The 19,085-nt window shown below is 42.0% G+C and overlaps 1 protein-coding gene across 7 annotated transcripts in view; it reads left to right on the top strand.

Moving 5' to 3' along the window:
- The window catches only part of CNTN6 (contactin 6), a 193,842-nt gene extending 175,845 nt beyond the window's left edge, over positions 1-17,997 (top strand). For 4 of the 7 annotated variants that reach the window (XM_083491366.1, XM_083491367.1, XM_083491368.1 and 1 more), the window contains 6 exons: positions 1,896-2,130; positions 2,468-2,583; positions 4,479-4,665; positions 9,703-9,815; positions 14,505-14,673; positions 17,417-17,997. In XM_083491366.1, the coding sequence (XP_083347492.1) occupies positions 1,896-2,130; positions 2,468-2,583; positions 4,479-4,665; positions 9,703-9,815; positions 14,505-14,673; positions 17,417-17,508 (912 nt within the window). In that variant the 3' untranslated portion in view covers positions 17,509-17,997. Of the gene's footprint in view, positions 1-1,895; positions 2,131-2,467; positions 2,584-4,478; positions 4,666-6,865; positions 6,899-9,702; positions 9,816-14,504; positions 14,674-17,416 lie in introns of those variants that run through there. The other 3 variants (XR_014522923.1, XR_014522924.1, XM_083491370.1) reach the window with 3 other exon arrangements.
- Positions 17,998-19,085: the final 1,088 nt, after the last annotated feature.

The following is a 19,085-nucleotide window of genomic DNA, read 5'->3' as shown; positions in this document are numbered from 1 at the left end:
CCAGGTTTTGCAGGTGAGGGGCCCCCGCCAGCCTCCGCTTCCAACACCCGGCGCAACGACGCCGAAGTTTCCCCCCGGGCTCGGCTCGGGGAGCAGCGCTGCTCCCCCCCGGCTCCCCTTCGCCCTCCCGGCTCTCTCTGCCGCCCACTGGGGACCCCCCTAACCTGCCAAGTCTGGAGCGCCGGTGGAAGTTGCATGCATGCATGCAGGGCACCGCGTTGCCATTGCATTGCACTGCACTCCATGCAACGCCTGCACGCATGCATTGCCTTGCACGCCCGCCAAGGGGTCTCCCCGCGGTCCGATGCGTCCCCTCTGGCGCGGATGCAGCATTGCAAAAATAAACACACACACCCCGACGCAGCCCTACCTGGGGGGCAGCCTCCGCCGCTCCGCCTCCGCGGGGATCCCCGGGCTCCATCCTGCTGCCCGATCTCCGCGGGGGCGCAGGCAGGCTGCGCGGGGTCTGCGCGGAAGAGCCCCTGCCCGCCCGGCCGCCGCCGCTGCGCTCATTCCATGGCCGGGAGAAGAGCGCTTCAAACAAAACGCCCGGCCCGCCAGGCCACGCTGGGAAACGTAGTTCACGGGCGCGGAGCCCAAGGGCGAGGGGACTACGGATCCCGGCAGCCCCCGCACCGGGGACGGAGGGGGAGAGGCCGGGTGCAGGGATGGAGGGACGGGTGGGCGAGCGAGTGAGTGAGTGGCAGCCGCCAAGCCTTGGCCGAGAGCCAGGAAGGGCCTCCCCGGAGGAGGAGGAGGAGGAGGAGGAGGAGGGAGGCGCAGAGCGGGAGGGAGGGAGGGAACCCCAGGGGTCATCTAGTGACGGCGCCCCAATCGAAAATTTGACTTAAAAAAAAAAATCTTTCGAATTTTTTAATTTTTCCCGCGGCACACCAGGCAACATCTCGCGGCACACTAGTGTGCCGCGGAACAGTGGTTGGGAAACACTGCTCTAATTTATTTCGGGATTCACCAACTTAGTTGGCTTTTAATGTTCTTCCTCTACCTTTGAAGCAGTGGTTCCTTTGAAGTGATTATGGGTATGATGTTTGACTAAAGAGCACAGATGAAGCCTTAATGGCTCCAATATTCCACCAGTGTTTTTTTTCCCCATAAAGTATGTATAAGGAAAAGGACGTCCTCATGAAAATAATATCAACATAGTCACCAGTGCATATTTTGTCCATTTGGTTTATTAAGAGAAAGATTGCTTTGGCCATACTTACAGATAGAAACATGGCAATGTTGAAACTATAGAATGTTAAAACTACAAAAATAAAATAAAAAATACTGGTTATATTCTGGTGACACACACTAAACTTACATGCAAATCTCGGGGCACTATGATCTGGGAAATGGCAATGGGAAAATGATTAACCCTTTCCCCAGACCTGCCAATTTGGACCGCATTCCCATGTGAGCTTTTAGTAAAATAGAAATACCAGGAGGTCCATTCATGAATCTAGTGTGCCTCATGTAGCATGGCCCAAAGTTGCAATCACCAAGTTGGTGTACACTTATATAGCAATTGTCACTTCCATTCTGTTGTCATTCTTTAAAAATTAGCAATTCAGCACTCCAAAGTGTGCGTAGGATGGTGGAAAATCAAAAGCAAAGTAAGATGATAATGAAATGAGTCTAATTTTTAAAATGTAGTGCATGCTTTTAATGCTGCTGATTAGGTCTTTTGTTTCTAAATTGATTGCCTCAATTGATTTATTTTTATTGTTATTTTCAATATTACGTTGACTGATGGAGCAAACATTATTATCTTCTTGGAAGCACAGTCAACCAAATCAATACAACTAAAATATACTGATAGAGAGAAGATTCAATTAAAACAGCATATACAGTGCTTGCAAGTGGTTATTGATTGATTTTTATGCCTCTTGCAGTCAGTTCCTGAGGAACTACAATACGGGGAAGGTTTTGGCTATATTATTATGTTCCGGCCTCTGGGCTCTGCAAGCTGGACAAAAGCAGTGGTTGCCTCAGTGGAGGCATCCAAATACATCTATAGAAATGAAAGCATCACACCCTTATTCCCTTTTGAAGTGAAAGTGGGAGTCTTCAATCATGAAGGAGTAGGAACAATGAGCCCAATATATATTGTGTATTCTGGAGAAGACGGTAAGCAAAATCATCCATGTCTTACCATTTTTGACATTGTTGGGTCTTCTTACTTTGGTGTAACTGATATCCGAACCATATTGTGAAGCGTTTGACATCACATCCTAGACAGTGGCATGGATGCATTGCTGTGCAATAATGTCATGGTGGTTCAATAGCTAAATTCACTACATCATAAGAAGTTGGTTGCCACAGGAAGTCTTTAGTTGTGAGAGATCAATCTTTTCATGATTTCTACAGATTTATAACCCCTTCTGTTTATTTTTCATTATAACAACTTGGTATTACATTGTGGTCTCTAAAATGTATGTTTTCTGTGCCACTATTGCTCTCCCAGAGCCACAGATAGCACCAACTGGAACCATTGTACAAAGTTTCTCAGCCTCAGAAATAGAAGTCTCTTGGAATCCTGTTGTGTGGAACAGACATACTGGAAGGGTTCTTGGCTATGAGGTGGGACACTTCATATCAGATTTTTGTAGTCAAATATAGCTGGTTCATTCATATATAGATATAGACTACCTTACCCTTCTGTCCCTTTTTCTTTTTGCCCCACAGTTCCCTAGGTTCTACTGTAACCTTTTCTGTTCACTTGCTGTATGCCAACATTTCATGTCCATTCTTTCTTGTCCCTCTCTGCTTCCAGCCTCCCAGTCAAGCTCCACTTTTAACTGCTATTTTCCTGATTTTCAAGATCGTTTCATCCCATTATTCTATTTGACTCCTCCTTTCCAACACACCATCTTCTCTGCTATTTCATTAATAGCCTTTCTGGTTTCTTGCCTCCTGAGCACCAGCATTTGTGCAACACAGCTTTTCAACCTCAACCTCTCCTGCTTTTGTATACATATCCTCTAGTCCAATGCCTTGCATGTGATTATTTGCAGACAGATTGGTCTCCTTTCAACTTTGAATAAGATTCTGGGGTTGTTGTTTTTTTAGACAAACTCGCCCTGTGCAATTAGAATCTCTGTAAATATTCCATGGGGACGTGGGTGGCGCTGTGGGTTAAACCACAGAGCCTAGGACTTGCCGATCAGAAGGTCGGTGGTTTGAATCCCCGCGACAGGGTGAGCCTCTGTTGCTTGGTCCCTGCTCCTGCCAACTAAGCAGTTCAAAGGCATGTCAGAGTGCAAGTAGATAAATAGGTACCACTCCAGCGGGAAGGTAAACAGCGTTTCCGTGTGCTGCTCTGGTTTCGCCAAACCAGAAGCAGCTTAGTCATGCTGGCCACAGACTCGAAAGATGTACGCTGGCTCCCTCAGCCAATAAAGCGAGATGAGCGCCACAACCCCAGAGTCAGCCACGACTGGACCTAATGGTCAGGGGTCCCTTTACCTTTACCTTTAAATATTCCATGATTCACTGGAGGGCAGCTTACAGATTAGCAATGGGAGGTAGCAAATTGCACTGTCTGTGCATTCTATTATCTCAAACCAGATAAACCATTTTCTTTCTTAGATTCCTTTCTTTAGTAGCTTTTAATAGCTATGGGTTGCATCCAATGTTGTCGTAGCACTCATGGAATGATTTCCCTCTCTCTTGTATCCCCATTCCCCCCACCCCAAGGCAGGGGGAGCTGTTCTGCAGGGTTTGTGGAAAGATAGTTTGCAGTTTTGCAAACCTTGACTTCACACACAAAAAGGGCTCAAAATGGTCTTGGCTCAATACTAGTGAATGGTCTCTGCATGCAGGAGGTCCCAAATTCAATCCCTGGCATCTCCAGGTAGGATTGGGAGGTACTCTTGTCTAAAGTCCTGGAGAGCTGCTGTCAGGGTCTCACTCAGTATAAGGCAGCTTCCTATGTTCCCAAGCCTGCTGAAACCTCCTCTTGTGTGGGGATGGTGCCACTGTAACTACATTTGCTGCTGAACCTCAGAGTGGATGGTCTAGTTCAGAAAGCACATGCTCTTCCACATCAAACAACTGTTAGAGCTCAAAGGGAGGCCTAAGTCAATAGTTATTGAATTGTAACTACATGGGCAAGAAACATAATAATTAAGATCTCTCTAGGAATCCTCTTTCATTTCATTTCTTTTTCCTTTTTCCTTCATGGTTTAATTATAGATCGACAAGCTCTTAAGCATTACTCACCTTATCAAAGTTTCCCCTTTGGATAGCTATAAAAGCAAAGGAGTCCTAATTTGTTTATGTGTGGGTTCCCCCCCCCCCCGGTTTGTATTCAGGATGCAAGAGATGCTATAAATATTCGTGCCTGCTTTTATATCCTGACAGCTTCAATTACAAAATCAGCTGTCCCTCTTGAAGCATTACTTGTCTACTTGTCTTCTTTCCAATCAAGATTGTAATTGGAGAAAAAGCAATGAACCCTTGCTCTTAACCTTTAGGTCTTGTACTGGACGGACGACTCAAAGGATTCTGCAACTGGCAAAGTCAGAGTCAACGGCAACATCACGGCCAAAAATATCACCAGCCTCAGGGCCAATACAATGTATTTTGCCACAGTGAGGGCTTTCAACACAGCTGGGACTGGACCATCCAGTGTCCCAGTTAACGTCACGACAAAAAAAGCACGTGAGTATCTTAAACAGCCAATGACTTTTTTAAAAAAAGCACAAGTGCACTTGACTCACAGGAACCTGCTGCAGCATAACTTTGCCTAGTAGAAAAGCATCATAAAGTTCCACAACTAGTATGTCTGTCCTATATTTCAAAAGGAAATGATGATACTGGATGCCGAACTACAATAACTGATAAAGTTGCCACCTTTTTTAAAAAATGCAGTGCTTAAGTACTGCATGGGTATTGCAAATATGTCTGTGTGTTACTAAATGAAAAGTACTCCCCTTCATTCAGAGACTGATTGGGCACCCAGCTTTCCCAACACGATTAAATCAATAATCGCAAGCAGTACACCAGCCAGTTCACTTCACCACATGAAGTAAACCACACAATTTACAAAATTTCAATGCGATTAATGTGGGTCACCATGAAGTGCCCAGCCCACCATATTTCTTTGCTGTCCAAGTGCTACCCTTCCTTCCCGGAAGTACAGGCAGCTGTGCAAGGCAGACCCCTAAGAAAGCAACACCTTGGATTGGGAGACAACCATCTCAGATGGAAATGCCAGGCACCTCCATCTGTTTCAAGTCTTGGGCTAATTTTCAACAGCTCCTGTCCAGGAAATGAGTTGCCACAGGCCTGCAGTTTCTCTACAGGATTTATTGCAAATGCTTTCTACAGATGCACCTCTGGGGAGGTGGGGGAATGATTGTGTCATGAACTGTACTTTTCAAAAGCATGGGGCAGAATACTCTTCCATTCTTCTCTTGCACAACTCTCATGGAGGGCTACCTCGTGTTACAAAATTCCTGCATGGAAGATACGTGCACACGGCAGACTAGGGGGTCTAATAATACAACACCAACATTCGGCACACATACCCTGCTTCTCATGCTCCATTCTCAATAATAATTGCAGCATCCTCTGTGGTGCCCCCCAATGCTCAGCACCCAGTGCGACCAAACCGGTCATGCTTCCCTAAATCTGCCTCTGCTAACAGTAAGCAGTTATAAATCAATGAATTAAGTCCAGTCCTTTTAACAGAATCTAGTACAGGGGTCAACAACCTTTTACAGCCATGGGCTGGTCCACCCTCCCTCGGACCATGTGGTGGGCTGGACTATATTTTGGAGAGAGAAAAAATATGAATGAATTCCTATGCCCCACAAATAACCCAGAGATGCATTTTAAATAAAAGCACACATTCTACTCATGTAAAAACACCAGGAAGGCCCCACAAATAACCCAGAGATGCATTTTAAATAAAAGGACACATTCTACTCATGTAAAAACACGCTGATTCCCGGACCATCCGCGGGCTGGATTTAGAAGGTGATTGGGCCAGATCCGGCCCCTGGGCCTTAGGTTGCCTACCCATGATCTAGTATGTGTATCATTTGATGGATTTTGTTACTTGTTTGGGAAATACTCCTTTTGTCATTTTGAAGGCTTGATCACATTTACAGCTGGAATTTCTACTAACCTTCAGTTGAACAAGGTGCATGTAACATTAGAAATTTCAGCACCTTAAGAATAGCAGGAAAAAGAAAAGGGTGAGGATATGAGATGGTCCTTTTGTTTGTTCTTCCTTTCCATTGTTAAAAATGGAGGAAAATAACATTTTGGCTCAAGGAGCGTGGCTGCTTCATTATAGCACTACTGCAGAAAATCTATAGTTCATCAAAGGGTTAGAAGTGTTCCACACTCATTCATTTCAATAGGCCTTTGTGCACCTGAATGCTAGATTGTTTTTATGGGGTTTAATGAGTATATATCTGTTTTCAGTTTCTCCCAGTAGTGCCAGACAAAAGCCTGGTACAACCTGTAACTTCAAAATAGTGTGGAAAGAGAATATCCTAGCAGCCAAGAAGAATCACATCACATTTGAACTGTGATGTATTGTGAGGAGTCTAAACTGACATACCTTAAAATTCCAGAGGAAAAATTAGAATATGGTGTAAATATTCCCTCAGTTTCCCTCTTTGATTAAGCATCATTGGAAATGCATGAGAGCTGGAATGGTGTTCATAGTCCTCTGTGAAAATATCTCAATGTTCTCCACCTATCTTCCATTGATTTGATGAGCCTACTATTCATCCTTCTCATTCAAAATCACCTTGGGCTTACGAGAAATAGTGAGTCCCCAGTAATACCTTTTAATTAACTGGAACATCACCTTGCCCTTTTTCGTTTAACTCTTTCTCCTTTTTAGGTTACGTATGGAGAGGTGGCCACTAATGCACAGGTAAAGGGTGTTTTGTGGTTATTCATTTTTAATGCATGCAGAATCCTTATAAACACTCTTCTGCATAGTGCACATCAAAGAGGGAGTGGACGGGATGAGGACTTCAAACACTTTCCATATCTTACACTCAATGATAGAAGAGAACATAGAATTTGGGTGGAGGAAGTATCATAAAAATGGGGGGGGGCAACAAATCCATAAAATGGGTTGGATTCAGTCTCCATGAGCAAATGCTGCTTCTGGGGTGCTTCAACAGAGGAAAGTAGGGGGTATAAGTGATTCTTCATTGATTCTTTCTTCCCCCTGCAGCCCCCTGTATGTCCAGAAAAACTGTTCTGTGGGGTTGGAGGATACTCTGGAACAGTGTGGGAGGTGATACCCTCCTCCCTCGCCCAGCCCTATCATTGGGCAGAATGAGATGGCCACCTCAGGAACCTGAATTTGACATCAGGAAAGGGCAACAAATTGTGATTTTTACATTTATTATTATAATATTCTCACTCCCATATGCAACCCATTGCATTTTAGTAAGAACATGGAAGTGAGAATCAGACCCCAAAAAAATCAAACTATTAACAACAACAACAACAACACAACTAATGGATTTTACTTGTGGACTAACTTGCATAGTAAAGTGAACTATGGATTGTTTTGATTTCACCTTTTCTAGCTTTATATTTTTAGACTGCATCCTAAACACACTTGCTAGTAAATCAGCCTACTGAACACAGCAGGACTTGCTTTTTAGGAAGCATGCATAGGATTGTGCTGTTAGTCTTTCACAGGTATATGAAGTGTACCTCTCATACAAGATGGTAACTGAAATTGCAGAAGACTCATTAACAAGGTCATCTGCTGCATCACAATCCTTCTATTGGATAGTTATGTTCAGTATAACATAGTAGAATGTAATATAGTCCTCTCCAGAAAGAACTATATCCTCACATGTTCATGGATGCATTGATGGGAAAGTTGTGTGGGAATAGGACAATGTGAACCATCTGCTAATCTCCATGCAGTCTGATCTTCTTCCTGTCTTTTGAACTGCACATATTCAGCAGGGAGAACCTATACACCTCTAACTGAATCCACAATTAAGGTTCCTCTGCACAATTGGGATTCCAATTTACATAGAGAACACCTGAATGCATATAGGTGGGCAGGCCCTCCACCAAATGCAAGGAAGTTGGGAGGGTGGAGCTGGAATGGATGAAGGGAAATTTCTGAAGAGGACTTAATGAAATAAAATTAGGCATCTTGAGGGAAGCTTGTCATTGGCTGAAATGCCAGCTATAGAAGGCTCAAATAAGTATCCTTCCACACAGTTCTATCTTCCTACTTCACAGAACAATGATGTGTGGGAATGTGCACCATATAACTTTGGAGATAGTAAGAAATCTGGTTATACTTTGTATATTTTTTTCCAGCTGTGAACTTGTGGTCAGTCTTTATATGGACAAAAAGAAACTGTTTCAATTACTTTTAATCATTTGCTTAGTTGTTTCTCATCAAAACTCTTCTGTGTCTTTTTAAATAAAATCAGATCAGAGCTAAGAAATATGTCTAGAATTTTCCAACTATCTTTGTGAAATAAATATTTATGGAATAAGATATATTTATGCCTTTCCACTTATGCAGGCATGTACTGTAGATAATATATTTCACCAGTTGGCAGTGGCTACCCAGTAAGAGTCTTGTCTCAGTACCCCTTGAACCAAGACCCCAAGAAATGGCACACACAGGGCATTAAAAGCTTGAGGGATTTTTTTTTTACCAGAATCAGGCCTGGAAATGAGCAGTGGGTGCTCAAAGGACTAAACAAGCACCTCTCCATCTCAGTTGAAGTCTGACCTGAAGAAGAGTTCCTGGCTTCAAATCATCTGTTCCAGATGCCTCCACTGTCCCTACCACCCTACTAGTTTTCCCTGAAAACCAATAACCCTGCCCTGCACCCACCCACAACAGGCACTTCTGTTCACTAGAGATGGGAGAAGATTTTGGTTTCCTCCACAATTTGCAGCAAGCCTGCATGGTTTATAGCCCACCAATCATGCTCAGATTGAAACATGGACATGCAGTTTAGATCACATGCGTACAACCTTTCCAGGCATGTTTTGTTCCAGCTTGCTTTCTCTCCCCCCCTTTTTATTTTTTTTAGTGAGGTGGTTTAGCTGACTCCTCTTATCTGTTCTTTCTAAAAGACATTACTTGAGAAAAAGATGACAACCTCCATATACCTATGGGGGTGGCCACCTTCCCTCCCTCTGCATATGGTACCCCTGAAAACCAACCAGGGACATTGTACAGAAAAAGAAAGGGTACCCACATAGGTATATGAGGGTTGGCATCTATTTCACTATACAATTCCCAGGACCAGGAAGAACATCATAACGTATTGCCACTTGCGGGGTTTTATGAGTCAAATGCTTTTGGTGAGTGTGGCAAGCATCACATTCCCTAGCTGGTTTGAGCTACATGGTACATCCCAGGCCAATGATTGTGGAATAACTGTGGAACTTTAAATGAAATATCTTCCCAGCATCTGGGTGCAAAAGCATACAGCTAGCCAGATTGTGGGCTCTATTAATAATGTAATTTGTTAATACAGTTTTTTGATCAGTGGGTTCTGTTCTTCCCCGCCTGTTATGAATAGAATTTGCTTCACATAGGAAAGGCGATTGCAATAAGAGTCTTTAAATAGTTACTTTGAGTTTGAATCCGTCATATCTGAGTACTTTTCATGTTAACAGTTCGTGCAGCTTCTGTCTGGAAATGATGCATATTGTCCTTATCTTCTATTAAAGCCCCAAGTCAACGCCCAGCCAACATTGCCTGGAAACTGACAAATTCGAAGATATGCTTGAACTGGGAGCATGTGAAAACAATGGAAAATGAGTCTGAAGTACTAGGCTACAAAGTAAGTATGTTAAACATCGGAACTCCTGTGTGTGGCTGTATTTTAAGTAAAGTATTGCTATTTTTTATTTGGATCTAAAAAGCAATTATATTCCTTCATCATCTTATTAAGTGAAATGTATTGAAGTACAGAGCATGTGCTATGTTTGATGGGCACTCAGATAATAAAAGTGGACTATCCTGAGATCCCAGAGAATCTAGATAAGTGACTCTGTAGTCAGTGCAGAAAACTGTTTTCACATGAAACATAAGTGGTGAACGTAAATACAAAATGTCAATGAGTCTTACGCAAATCATGCTGCCACAAATGTTGTTATTTTTGAAATGGAAAATATCATCCCAGAGACTATGGTATGTGCAGAGGCTTTAACCACAAAGGAGATGACTGACCACAATTTAAATTAAGAACCAAAAGGCTATTCTTCATCATCACATCTATACATCGAAGATCAGACAGATATCCTATGTCATCAGTCACATCAGTCGAAGACATAGGTTTCATTGAGGTGAATCTATGAGGCTGTACCAGTTCTCCAGATTGCGGGCTTAACTTGACTAAGTGGCCTTCTATATCCCCCTCCAAAAAAATCCATCACTGCTCCATGTAGAAAACTAGAATGGTAAATGTAGGCTAGAACCCTTTCCCCTAAGAATCTAGTTCTCTACATATATAGGTTGTTTGTTTGTTTGTAGAACATACATATGCACCTCACTCTTCCATCTAAGGCTGCAATGAGAACTTGGCAACATATTATTATTATTATTATTATTATTATTATTATTATTAATAATACCCCACCCATCTGGCTGGGTTTCCCAAGGAAACACAAGAGGAGTTGTAAATTCCTGATTTTATCTACAGTTTAGTAGTCCGTGGTTTTATGGATGGTATTTTATATTATTGCATTATTGTATTATGAACCATGCTATGATCCTAAATGGATTAAGGGCAGTCTATAAGAGAATCAGATAAGTAAATCAGTTCAAAATAACAGGATCTTTATCATGTGACTCTTTATCTTGTTAGTCATGTTAGTCAAACTGGGTTGAAAGCCATCAAATATAAGAAGGGAAGTGATCCCTTTATTCTTGTTATCCCTATGCATGATCTGAGCAGAGTGTGCTGAGGAAACATCTGACCAATTTCTCTGTCTCTGATACATGGCTATCACCTGCAGTTGCCATGTGGAGATGTACTATGGAAAGGGAGGGAACAAGGAAGGGTATGGTTTGCTATCTCTGCCTCCTCTCTTGAACTAGATGGACTAGCTTTGCACATCAGGTTCAACCATGCCTAAGACATGGTCTAATGATCACCTGCAGATTATCAAAGTAACTATGGCTTGTTTTTTCATACTCTGCCCTCCCTCCACGCCACCTACTTCATGCCTTCAGCTGTTTCTCCATCCAACATGCCTTAAGCCTTTGCGGCAGCATCTGCTACCATTGCCTAACCCAATAGAATCATAGAATTGTAGAGTTCGAAGGGACCCTGAGAGTCATATAATCCAAAGCCCTACAATGCAAGAATCTCAACTAAAGCATCCATGGTACATGGTCATCCAACCTCTACTTAAAAACCTCTAAGGAAAGAGAGTCCACAGCCTCACAAGGGAGTCCATTCCACTGTTATTAGTTCATCCTGATGTCTAGTCTTCTTTCTTGTAACTTGAAACCATTGGTTCAGATCCTGCCTTCTGGAGCAGAAGAAACAAGCTTGTTCCATCTTCCATGTGACAGCCCTTTAGGTTTTTGAAGATGGCTATCATATCTCCTCTTTCCCAGACGAAAGATACCCAACTTCCTTAACAATTTCTCCTAAGTTTGGTTTTCAGATGCTTGATCATCTTGACTGCCCTCCTCTACACATGTTCCAGCTTGTCTATATTCTTCTTAAATTGTAGCATCCCAAATTGGACACACTACTCCGTATGTGATTTGACCATGGCAGAATAGAGTAGTATTATTACTTCCCTTGATACAAAAACTATACTTCTGTTGATGCAACCCATAATAGCATTAGCTTTTTTTGCTGCATCACACTGTTTACTTGTGTAAGTTAATGGTCTACTAAAACCCCTAGAGCCTTTTCAGTAAGTCAGGTGTCTCTCATCTTGTATTTGTGCAGCTGGTTCTTCCTGCCTAGAATCTTACATTTTTCCCTACTGAAATTAATTTTGTTAGTTTAAGCCCAGTTCTCCCATCCGTTAAGTTCATATTGAATTCTGATTCTGTATTCTGTGGCATTAACTACCCCCACCCCCACCCCCCGGTTTGGTGTAATCTGCAAATTCATTTAAAGTAGCTACGCGTTCCCTTACTACCTCTTTTCAAATCTTGGGCTGCAGCTTCCTCCTTGCACCGTTTATTCCGATATCACCAGATTGGGCATTGCTTTCCTTTTGGATGAAGAGGCAAAGTAGATGTTGAGCAATTCCACCTTCTCTCTGACACCCATTAACATTTCTCCATCTTCTCCATGCAGAGGACCTACTACTTGCTTGTTGATCCCTCTTGTTTCAAACATAGCTGGATAAACCTTTTAATATTATTTTTAACCTCTCTTGCAACACTGAGCACATTCTGAGTTTTGGCCCACCTGACCTTCTCCCTGCAACTGTTGGCTACTCGTGTATACTATTCCTTCATGATTCCCCTCCCCTTTCTTCCATCTCTTATACATGTCCTTCTTAAACCTCAGCTTATCTGTAAACTCCTTATGCAGACACTGATGCCTTCCATTTTTCTTGTTGGAGTTGCCTGCATTTCTGCTCTCAGTAGTTCAGCTTTAAGAAACTCATCATTTTGGACTCTCTTCTCTTTCAGTATTTCTGACCATGAGATCTCACCCAGTAGTTCCATTAAGATTTTTGAAATCAGCCTTCTTAAAGTCCAGAATGCATGTCCTACTACATTCAGCTTTCCCTTGCCTCTGTATAATGCAGTGGTTTTCAAAGGGTGTGGTGTGCCACACTGGTGAGGCAGGAGAGGATGGCAAGTGTGGTTGGAAGATTCAAGATAATCAAAGAAACATTTGAACATTTCAGTGTAGTATAGTATAAATTTGTTTTTATTTGTAAAATATGAATAGAAAACTTTTCAAAATGAGACCAAGAGCATCAAGTGATACTACAAGCTCACATCTCTTATTGAGTTTGTATACATACTTAAGGTACATATGTAAGAGACTTGGTTATAATTCTATTTTGGGAACGATTCATGTTTTATACTTTCTGGATGTCCAATTATATTACAAAGTAGTTATGTTCTGTGTTATAAATCAAGTACTGTTGGAGTTGTTTCTTTCGGTTTCCCAATATATTTCTTATCCATTAAAAAAACACTGGTGTAGCCCAAACATTTTTTTATTCTGAAAGTGTGGCTCAGAGGAAAAAAGTTTGAGAACCACAGGTATAATGAAACCCAAGAAGACATGATCACTTCCTCCAAAAGTTCTCAGTAGTTCCACTTTGTTGATCAGTTTCTCCCTGTTGGTGAGGACCAGGTCCAAGAGAGATCACCCCCTTGTTGTTTATTCCACCTTCCATAAAATGGAATTGTCAGCTAGGCAACTGAGAAATGGTCTGTCACCACATCCCTCTCTACAGGTCAGCTGTGAGATCAATAAATAAGTTGACTTTGTGCCTGCCTTCTTTAATTCTTAATCACAACATAAAAATGGTGCCATTATCAAAGAACTGGTTCCCCCATTCTTTCTGACATGGGGCAATAACAAATCTCTACTACTTTGCAAATAGTATTCCTGTATCTGGCCCCGTGAAATATATGTATTTAGCTGAGCTGGTGCCAGCTTGAATGAAATATTATTTGGGGGGAAGGTAAGCCCTACCCCACATAATTGATCACAAGACGATCACACACACCATTGATCACACACACACCATTTGAATGACAATGGCCATTAGCTTTGGGGGAGGGGTGCCCCCTGAAACATTTTATGGGTGGGTTCAAAGGGACCTTGGTCCCTAGAAGTTGGCTCCAATGGAAGGCACTTACAAGGAGGCAAGGAATTTCTGTGACAAGGGCTTGAGCAGCACACTCAACTCAGTAGCAAATGGGGCAGGCAAAGTTGCATTGCTTACCTGACTTCTCAACACTGCACTCCACTGCCAGTTACTAAGAGGGGTGAAGTGGTGGAGAGCATCAGATTGGTGTAGCACTGGCAAAGCAGGTAAGCAGATTTGCTCTGCCCGCACAGCCCATCTGGCTGCTACTGATTTAGCCATTGGAAAGCTCTGAGAAGGAAGGAAATAAGTGCATTTAACTCTCGTGGCTGCAGCTCAATGGAAATCACACATTATGCAAATGTGTCCACAACGGCAACTTTTTACATTGTGGAACCCCTTGGGCTGCTTTAAGGAACCCCAGAAGCTCCAAGGAACACAGCGAGAAGTGCTGGATTATAAGGTTGAAGATGTGCCGCTGCATGAAAGACAGGGAGGCATTGTGAACATATCCGTGCACCTCTTCAGATTCCACGTGGGGAATCTCCATAGGGATTTCTTGTAAGCAACTGGAGCGGTCTGTGTTTTTGCTGAATGTGCCCACAGGGTGCTTGAAAATACGCTGCAGAAATGTTTGAGAACACAACCCACCATGCGGAGAAGCCTTAACAAAAGCAAGCGGCAATAATATAACAGGTCCTGCCCTTCTCTTGTTTTATATTTAGATTCTGTATAGGCAAAACCGACAAAGCACCACTCATATATTGGAGACAAACAGTACATCCGCTGAGCTGCTGGTACCTTTCGAAGAAGATTATCTCGTAGAAATAAGAACTGTGAGCGATGGAGGGGAAGGGAGCAGCAGTGAGGAAATTAGGATTCCAACCATGTCCAGTGAGTTACCTCACCCCCCCCCCCTTCCCCAACACTGTTGCTGTGGTCCCTTGACTGCTGGGAAGAACTAAAGCTGGATAGACCTTTGACACTAACTTGATATTATGGTACCAGGTAAACCTGGGAACAGTCTCTTACGTGCCTGGTTGGGAAAAAGGAAAACCAATTAACATGAGGGGGGAAATGCAGCAGAATTTTCAGGGGGCTGCGGATCTGCGGCTTGCTGATTTAAGTGGAGGCTGCAGCTGTGTGGAAATCAGTTTCTGGGTTGAAATTAAACTCTTCAGCATAATAATCCTCGTTATTTACTATTTTAAAGGTTCCTAAAATATACTGAGGACTGTGTATAGGTTTAAACAGCCAATGTCTCTGCCCACAGGCTCCCAGTTATTTATTTTAACTGAAGGGGAGGGGAGATGGAGGGACGAAGAAACAGTTTGCCTATTCCTATGCAAAACAAGGAGTTGGTTTCCTTCCCCCCCCCCACAATTATAGGCACCTGCACCTGTGAACTAACTGAACTGAAAAAAATCTCATGACCTATTCACACCTGCGGCCAGTGCTTTTTTTTCTTTAAAAAATGTTTAGAGGGTACTCTCATTTTTCTACTCATATTGAGACCAAACTTAGATTCACAAAATGTTTAGGGGTATGCATCCCGTCCCCCCAAAAAAGCACTGCTTGCGGCCATCAATTTATCAACAGGCATGTGTGAACTGTGGGAACAGGGAGTCGTTCAACTGGAAAGGAAACAAAAGGGAGGCGAAAGGAGAAACAATGAGAGGGTATTGCAAAAGATCAAGATGGAATAACATGAACATGGAGACTAGGGGGCAATTCTGTGCAAAAGGGGCAAGAAACAAGAGATAGAAAATGGATGATTTCAAGATTGATACTAGAAAGATAAAAAGCAGAAGAAATGGAAAGAGTGTACAGAAGTGTGAGGAGAGCTTAGTCCGTTGAGGTGAAGGAACACCCTTACACAGAGGTTTAGGTAGGGTACATCACTGTGCTAATCAGTACATGTTTCAACAAAAGCTACTGAAGAGGGCCTTAAGGGGATTTGGGGCAGGGGCAGGATATGGTGCAAAGCATGGGGGCAAATCCAGGTGTCCTCTCCACGTCCTCCCTGCCCTCCAATGATTCTTAAATAGTTGTTATTTTAAACCAGCTCTAGTAGTCTGGTACTGATGGCTGGTTCTGCCTCCGCATAGGGAATCAGAATGCACAGAGCGCTGGAATAAGGAGATAATACGTTACCAGGGCTGGGAGCTTAGCCGTCATTCTCCACTGCACATCAATGTCATGTCATGCCAAAGTTTATTTCTGGGTGGCTTTTCAGCCAAAGAACCACCAAAGTGGCTCACTAAAGTTAAAATGCAAGTATAAAATGTAAAAATAAAAAAATAAAAAAAATCCTTCCAGTAGCACCTTAAAGACCAACTAAGTTAGTTCTAGGTATGAGCTTTCGTGTGCATGCACACTTCTTCAGATACACTGGATGCACTGCATGCACACGAAAGCTCATACCTAGAACTAACTTAGTTGGTCTTTAAGGTGCTACTGGAAGGAATTTTTTTATTTTTTTATTTTGACTATGGCAGACCAACACGGCTACCTATCTGTAACTATAAAATGTAAGTAAAAGAACGAGAGGCACATTACAAAATGCAAATTCAAAGCAGCGATCTCACTTTGTATGGATTTCTGCTACTTCCCGCATTAAAATATTTGGATGAAGGGCAGATGCAAATGGTTTAATTAAATAAATAATAGCGCATTAAAAGTTTTTTTAAAAAATATATACAGCATCAGGGGCTCTGAAAACCAACTCCACTATCATAGAAGGCCTGGGGGCAGTACATGGCCATCCACTAAGAAAAGCAAATAGAAGTTATGAAATGTGCATCTTGAGAAAGTCAGTTGCAAGGGCTCGTTCCCCCCAGGCAGGAGGCATGATGACCCATTTCAAGTAACCCGACCACAAACCCTCCAAAGACTTTGGTGGGTGAGCAGTTTCATATGGGTAGAGTTAGGTTGCAAAGCTGGTGTTGTTCTATTGAATGGTACCATCAGGACAAGACTTTGGGGCAGAAATCCAGGTACCTACACATGAATAAACATGAGGGCCCCAAATACTTCCAACACCTAGCAAGCATGCTGTAAGCAAAGTGATATACATTTCCAGCTTAAGGGGGGGTGGGGCTCCCTTGTAATATAATTAAGTCAAGAGTTCAGAATAATCTAATTGCCCCACTGCTTTCCTTGACTGAAATCCAAACACAAAATATTAACTGGTTTGTGGGTTGAATGTCCTAGGTCAGGCACAGGCAAACTCGGTCCTCCAGATGTTTTGGGACTACAACTCCCATGATCCCTAGCTATCAGGACCGTGGTCAGGGATGATGGGAGTTGTAGTCCCAAAACATCTGGAGGGCAGAGTTTGCCTATGCCTGTCCTAGGTACTTTATACTTTATGCACTGAACTGTACAGTTGCAAGTCTTTCACCAATGGTGGAATGAAACAGAACAATGAAACAGTGCTCCTCAAAGTGCCGCCATAGTCAACTAATAGTATTAGACCTCATCCTCCTGAAGAAAAAAAATAATCAACATGATGGGTGGAGGGAAACATGCAAAGTAAAGCATGGTGATTATTAAGCACATTAAAACCAGCTCTTATCAATAATGCCTCGAGTATGTGAATTTGAGTGTACTTTTCTATCTCTGTTTCTTTTTGCAGGTTTAAGCTCCAGAGGGATGTATACCTGCGGCTCTGAAGATTACATAATGACAACTAAGATTATGATTCTGGTTTATATACTCAGCTCCTGAGTATTTTGTTGAACGGAGCCAGGAAGCAGCCATTGGACTTTTGAAAACAAAGCAGCCATTGATGGTCAGAGACTTTCCTCCCTTTCACATATTGGCACCTGTCATCTCTGAAAATGGATTCTATTGAGAAAGATAATGAATTGCCCTTTAAAATGTAAATATAATTGATTTCTTTCACTTTTTTTAAAGCATATTTGAGTTTAAGATGTCCCCAAAATGAACAGAACAGAGCCAAAATTGTAAAAAAGAAAGCAAGAAAAAGAAAGCTAGTTTGTATTGCAGGGATCTGTTGTGAAAATCCAGTATATCTGTATGAGTTGCAGATGTACAAGATATCTACAACAACAAAACCCAGTGATCAATATGAAAAAGGCTTGCAGTTGTTTGTGATGTATAACATTAGCTGATCTGTATTTCTCACTTTGGTCTGTAATGAAACACTGTTTACTGCATTTTCAGATTTAATAAAAAATATTTCTTTACAATTTCCCCCATTTTTATCAGTATCTTGGACTAACTGAAGACTTCATTCGTAGCATATGTATATTATGATTTAAAATTTAAAATGAAGAAGCCATGCCAAATGAATTAACATGGATGTTGTTTTCAATGATAAACATTAAAATCAGAATATTAAGGATACTGAAGTCCCATAGACATATTCACATAAGGATGGGCTTGTTTTGTTTCTCTAGATTATACCCGTAGCCTGCATTTTGAAAATACAGTTTAAAAACTAGTCATTGTGTAGTTGTGAAAGGTGCTCATACAAGATTTTCATCAGATATTTCCATGGATGATAGGCTAACTGTACTATTGTTGAAGAAGTCCTTCCTGCTGAATCTTCCAATATTCACTTTAAATGGATAACCTCAAGTTCCAGTATTATGCAAAAGGGATCAATTTTATTTCCAAAATTCCTAAACATGAATTTTCACAGCTGCAACAGACTAGGTCAATATATTCATTAAGCCCAAGATCTCTTTCCTGGTCTGTCGGTGCCTGTTCAAATCCATTAACATAGAAGTGACAGTAGGATTTTTTGCTCCAAAGTACATCATTTCATAATTACTTGCCGTGAACTGCATCTGCCATTTTGCTGCCTCTTCACTCAGTTTGGAAATATCTTTTGGAGGTTCCTTGAAATCACTATTTGTTTTTTACTAGCCTGAATAATTGTGTGTCACCAACCAACATGGCCATGTCACTGATTATCCCTGACTCCAAATCATTTATGAACATATTAAAAAGCACTGGTCCCAAAGCAGATCACTGGAAGATCCCATTTGTTACATCCATCTATTGTGCAAAGTCTCCAGTTATTCCTACTCTCTGCTACTTCTTGTTCTGTGAGTTACTTACCCATAAGGGTCTCTTTCCCTTTACCCAGTCCTTTGGTGAGAGACTTTATCAGAAGCTTTTTAAAATTCCAAGAATGCAATATCTAATGGACCGTCCACTCATGCTAGAAATTAAACCTTGTACTTCCTGCATGCCAAACATGTGCTCTACAATTGAGCTACATCATTTCCCCTAATACTTCCCATTAGTATATCAGGAAGCCAAAAACAACAGAT

This window comes from Podarcis liolepis, assembly GCF_965112155.1.
Source record: "Podarcis liolepis genome assembly, chromosome: 2".
Taxonomy (NCBI): domain Eukaryota; kingdom Metazoa; phylum Chordata; class Lepidosauria; order Squamata; family Lacertidae; genus Podarcis; species Podarcis liolepis.
This window is presented reverse-complemented; position numbering and strand designations above follow the sequence as displayed.